We start from the raw sequence: 5042 nt of genomic DNA on the forward strand, positions 1-5042 counted from the left end.
GAATATGGGCTATACAAATAAAATTTGATTGATTTGATTGATTATATAACTGTAATGCGTCTATAGTATTGAAATGTAAGTCTGTCTTTTTCTGGTACAGCCTGTGATTAGTAAGCTGCCCGGTTAGACAAAAGCCCTTTAACATACAAGGCACTTAAACAAACCTACTTACTTTAGGTGACCTGGCCTTAAAACCCTCTTTTGTGTTTGATTAAGATTAAGATGCATTTATTAGTCCCAGACACTTGCACAGACATGCAAAAGTACACTCATGCAGGTAGGGAAATGTAATCTCTGCTTTTGACCCATCTGGTGCAAGACACACAGAGCAGTGAGCGACCATGTATGGCGCTCAGGGAGCAGATGTTGGGGGAGTAAGGTGCCTTGCTCAGGGGCACTAGACAGGGTAGGGAGACTCTTGGATTTTTGGACAGATCAATCCAGGTTCGTCTTTTGTTGTCTCTCCGTGGAGTCGAACCAGAGACTTTCTCTGCCCATAGTCCAAGTTTCTGCCACTAGACCACCGCACTGATGCTCTCCACATACTGAACATGACATGATATTCAAAACCTATAATTCAGTGTCTCTCCAACAGAGAAAAAATCCACCTCTTCCCACATACAGCTCATCTACTTTAAACCCTCGAAACAACCATCATTTGACTGAATCTGAAATCCTGCCTCTCCCTCTCACTGTGTCCCACAAAGGTGTTCGACGGCTGGGTGATGAAAGGAGACAAATTTCCCAGCTCCCAGGATCACCCGCTGCCTCTGCACGAGCGCTACGTGGATTACTGCGACTCGGGATCCCTGAAGAGAAGCGTGCGCTCCTCTCAGAACGTGGCCATGGTCTTCTTCCGCATTCATAACGCCGGGAGCAGCTTCACCCTGACAGTCAGGAAACACATCAACCCCTTCCGTGAGTAGAAAGGCACAGGAATAAAGACACTAAAGTGCATAATTGGCACGTCAATCATTTTAGATGTCAGCCCAGTTTTGCTGGGACTAATGTGTGAGTGGTTGGTGACATCACAAGCCTGTGGCGAGGTGCCTTAGTCATCAAGCGCACTGGCTGTGGACAGTTTTCCATCGCTGTGTTTCTGGATCTGGAACATGACCTTTCTGAATGATGCTCTGCAGTAACATGTGAGCAACAAGCAAAACTTATCACCAGACCTGATCAGCAGATTGATTGTTTTTTCTTAAAATACATAAATGGATTTTACTCTAAAATCAAATTATAATTATTAGCATTTTCATTCAGTTTCAAATCTCTGACGCAAACACTAATTTGATTTTCACAAATCAAGATGAACAAAGATTTCTAAGTGGGTTTGATATTCCTGACTTTTTAAACTATTCATATGTTCGTGCCCGTCCTTGCAGCTGGTTGCCTTCTGCTTGAGAATCCATCGCAGATAACCTGCTTGTAACAGCCCTCCTTGTCTCTCTGCAGCATGTAATGTCATCTCCCAGTCACCAGAGGGCAGTTACACAATTGTGATCCCGCAGCAGCACAGAAACTGCAGCTTCTCCATCATCTATCCGGTGGAGATCGACATCTCTGAGTTCAGCCTGGGACACAACGTCAACTTCCCCAAGGTGAACAAAAGCACACTTAGTATCTGCCCCAGTATCGACTCAGTGCTCGTTATTTTCCTCCTCGGCATTCTGCAAAAGGTTTTTCTCACCGTTTTTCCAGCTGTCACCTGGAGTTTGTTCAGGATCGTCAGCAGAGATAAAAATAACATGAGGAAAACACAGCAGCAATTTGCTGGTTCAGGGAACAATGCCTCGGTGACATACTAATATTCACAAACAGTAAAAAATTATATTTGCTTTGACAATTATTGATGTTGTTTGAGTTATCTGACCCTTTAAAACTCGAACGTTAGGTACAGTTGGTGCACGTGATTTGCCAAAGGTCATTGTTACTGTTATATGCTCGACTGGCTGTCGCTCAGCAGGTAAAGCGGGTTTACTACTAACCTGAGGTTTGTATATAATATAATTTGGTTTATATAGGGATGTAAACCCGACACTAACACGGTGTCATACCTTTCCTGAAATGGATAATTCTGTATCAACAATGGATTAAATGACCTCCTCAGCGCTCCAGAGCATTTTCGCATCTTTTAGATCATTGTTTTGGTTCATGAGTGTTGTTTCCAGGTGTAGCCGGCGGATTCTATCAGTGAGATTTGTTCTGATAAAACCCGCTGCCTGTTCAGCACCAGACTGCAGACAGCTGGAGAAAACAGCAGTTTAAGAGACAGACATGTGCCTCAGGAGTTGGTGAAAAGCCAAACCAGAGCAGAGAATAATTACATTCAGTTGAGTAGGGAACTGTTTGCTATTTGTTATATCAACTTAAAATCTGACAATGTCAGTATTGTGTATGACGAGTGGCCAAGTAAACAGTAAATGCAAGTTAGAGAAAAAATTTTGGAAAATTAACACGATTCTTCCACTCTGACTTCCTCTCCTCCACGACACTTTTTATAATCTCCCAAGGACATTACTTTGTGAAAATGAGTGCAGGTTATATCTCTTCCAACACATGACCACACAGGTTGTAATGTGGCGTGCAAGCAGGGACTTATTCACACGAGTGTAAAGAAGGTTTGTTACAAAGAACATGGATACCGACTCACAACAGAAACACAGTTTCATCGACAGGGTTGTCAATATTTGTGAGTATTTGTTATTCGATTTTTTATTTAACTACATTTTTAGCAATTTAAGGGGCTAAAAGGCAACACAAGACAGCACATAAGAAGAAGAATTCTAAAAATAAATAAAAAGCGTAATGAAATTAAGTTAAAGCAGATATAAAAGCTTGAATGTAACAATGCAGTGTAAGAAATTTTAGATTATTGATTTATTTTATAAGACTGTGGCAAACAGGAAAGTCTTCAGCGTTGATTTAAAAGAACTAAGAGTTGCAGCAGTTGCTTCTCCATGTTTAGTTTAGAATCTGGGGAGAGAGCGCAGACTCATCCCAGACCACCTGCGGGGTCAGGAGGCTTTATAATATAGCAGTATCATTATTGTTATTATAACTATCGTTACAATCATTATTTACCACGATTTAAAGAGCCATGTGTTGGTCTCCACAGAGATCCATGCCTAGATGTGCAGAAGCAGGGGATTTTGTGCAGTTACTGGGAGGAAGTGGCATTGACACTTCGAAGCTGCTGCCCATCACAGACTTCTGCATCTCCTTCTCTGGTTCCAGTGAGTAGTGCACACTGATCTTCCTCCTTCATAGCACCATTGTTGAACGAAGAGGTCACTGATTCTTCTCCACTCTCCTGCAGCTCACATGAAGGTCGGCTGCGACAACACAGTGGTGAGGATGGTGTCCAGCGGCCAGTTTGTCAACCGCGTGTCTTTCCGCTACCGGCTACTGGACAGCCAGGAGCTTCAGACCATCAAACTCAACAACGTGGAAGATTTCTGTTTCAACAACTGATCCCAGCAGGATTGGAAAGTGACAAATGTATCATTTTACTGCACATTTTTTCTAAACAACTTTATTTAGGGCAGCAGAATTACACCACTGAGATTTATGATATATACAGTCACATTACAAAAAACGCAAAATCACGGGACTTTATTACTTTCCTTTTACATCTTTTTAATTATTGTTTCCTAAATAAATCTTGATGAAGTGTCCCTTTGTGTTCGGTGGAACTGCAGTTATTTATATTTTTGTCTTGCCTTCAATATCTGTCTTCAGTTAGATGATATTGTTTTTATGCTATGTATGAATTAGTGGTCAGCATTCTTGAAAAAGAATGATGCTAAAATGAATGTTACATTCTGATTATTTTTGCTGTATAATACGCGGCGGGAAACCGTTCAGTGTATCAAATGCAAGTATTTGTTGTCAGTATGCAGTTAAATTTGTATAAAGCCTTTTTTAATAAAAATTATACTGCATGACAAAGCACTCAACTGTGGTTTACTTTACTACTTACTTTTTACTTGTGATAAATAAAGCTTTGTACCTAAGCACTGCATTTCTCAACACAAAAAATACATATAAATAAACACACAAATATTCCAACTTATCTACAATCCTTGTCACAACAACAGACAAAGACAATGTAAAGCTGGTAAAGAACAAATATTACATGAAGTTGGCTCCATGGTGCACTCAAAAGCTATATGTTCCTTTAATAGATTTGAGTTTCATGCTGTTAATAATATAATATATAATTTATCTTTATTTTTTGTTAAATAATAATTTTATATAAATGTATATTTATAGGTCTTCACTGCCCTCCTCGCTCAGGATATTCCTGTATCTATTCCTGTCTCCTCTGTGCACAGCTCCATTAAATTACTCTCAGATCATTAGTTCCAGTGGAGGAACACATACAGGAGGTATTTATTGCTCCACCTTCACAGACAGCACAGTTCTGGTTTCTTCAATAGTCTAATGAAACGGTGCAAATTCGTACTGTTGTTAAAGAACTCTAAAATGCACATGATTGATCACAGCCAATGTCTCTATAATGGCTGCAGTTTTTCTGTGTTACCAGTCGATCTGTGATAGATCAGTGGGATTAAGAGCCCTACGCACTGGGTCAAATATAGACTGTGTTTGTTTACTCTGGGATGTCAGTCAGGCTGAACATCATGTCCATCACTGTGGTTCTTCCTGAAACATCTCCAAACAGATGGAGTGCCATGAAGCTTTGCACAGACACTGATGGTCTGTGATGCATCTAAATGACTTGTCTCCTGGTACCGTGAGGTTGTGTTAGTATACTAACAATCTGAGTAAATAGAAAAAAAAGGAAAATATTATTATTTTTGTCCCAATACAGTCTTATGGTTAATGTTTAATGAAAATGTTTAATATATCGGCAATGAAAGGTTATTGTCTCATAGGCGTCTTAAAACATTGTTTCTTTGATCCTGATCCACAACATAAATGAAGCCCAGTTTAGTTCATTATCTGCCCCATCTGCCCCCTTCTCTTTCCTGTATTTTCAAACACTACAGGTATTATTCAAATGATCTGCAATAAGA

The 5042-nt window shown here is 40.0% G+C and overlaps 1 protein-coding gene across 1 annotated transcript in view; it reads left to right on the top strand.

Moving 5' to 3' along the window:
* The window catches only part of crhbp (corticotropin releasing hormone binding protein), a 5115-nt gene extending 1200 nt beyond the window's left edge, over positions 1–3915 (top strand). The window contains exons 4-7 of the mRNA XM_062413025.1: positions 708–918; positions 1456–1601; positions 3119–3236; positions 3320–3915. Coding sequence (XP_062269009.1) covers positions 708–918; positions 1456–1601; positions 3119–3236; positions 3320–3474 — 630 coding nt within the window. The 3' untranslated portion in view covers positions 3475–3915. The remainder of the gene's footprint in view (positions 1–707; positions 919–1455; positions 1602–3118; positions 3237–3319) is intronic.
* Positions 3916–5042: the final 1127 nt, after the last annotated feature.

This window comes from Platichthys flesus, chromosome 19 (assembly GCF_949316205.1).
Source record: "Platichthys flesus chromosome 19, fPlaFle2.1, whole genome shotgun sequence".
Classification (NCBI taxonomy): Eukaryota; Metazoa; Chordata; class Actinopteri; order Pleuronectiformes; family Pleuronectidae; genus Platichthys; species Platichthys flesus.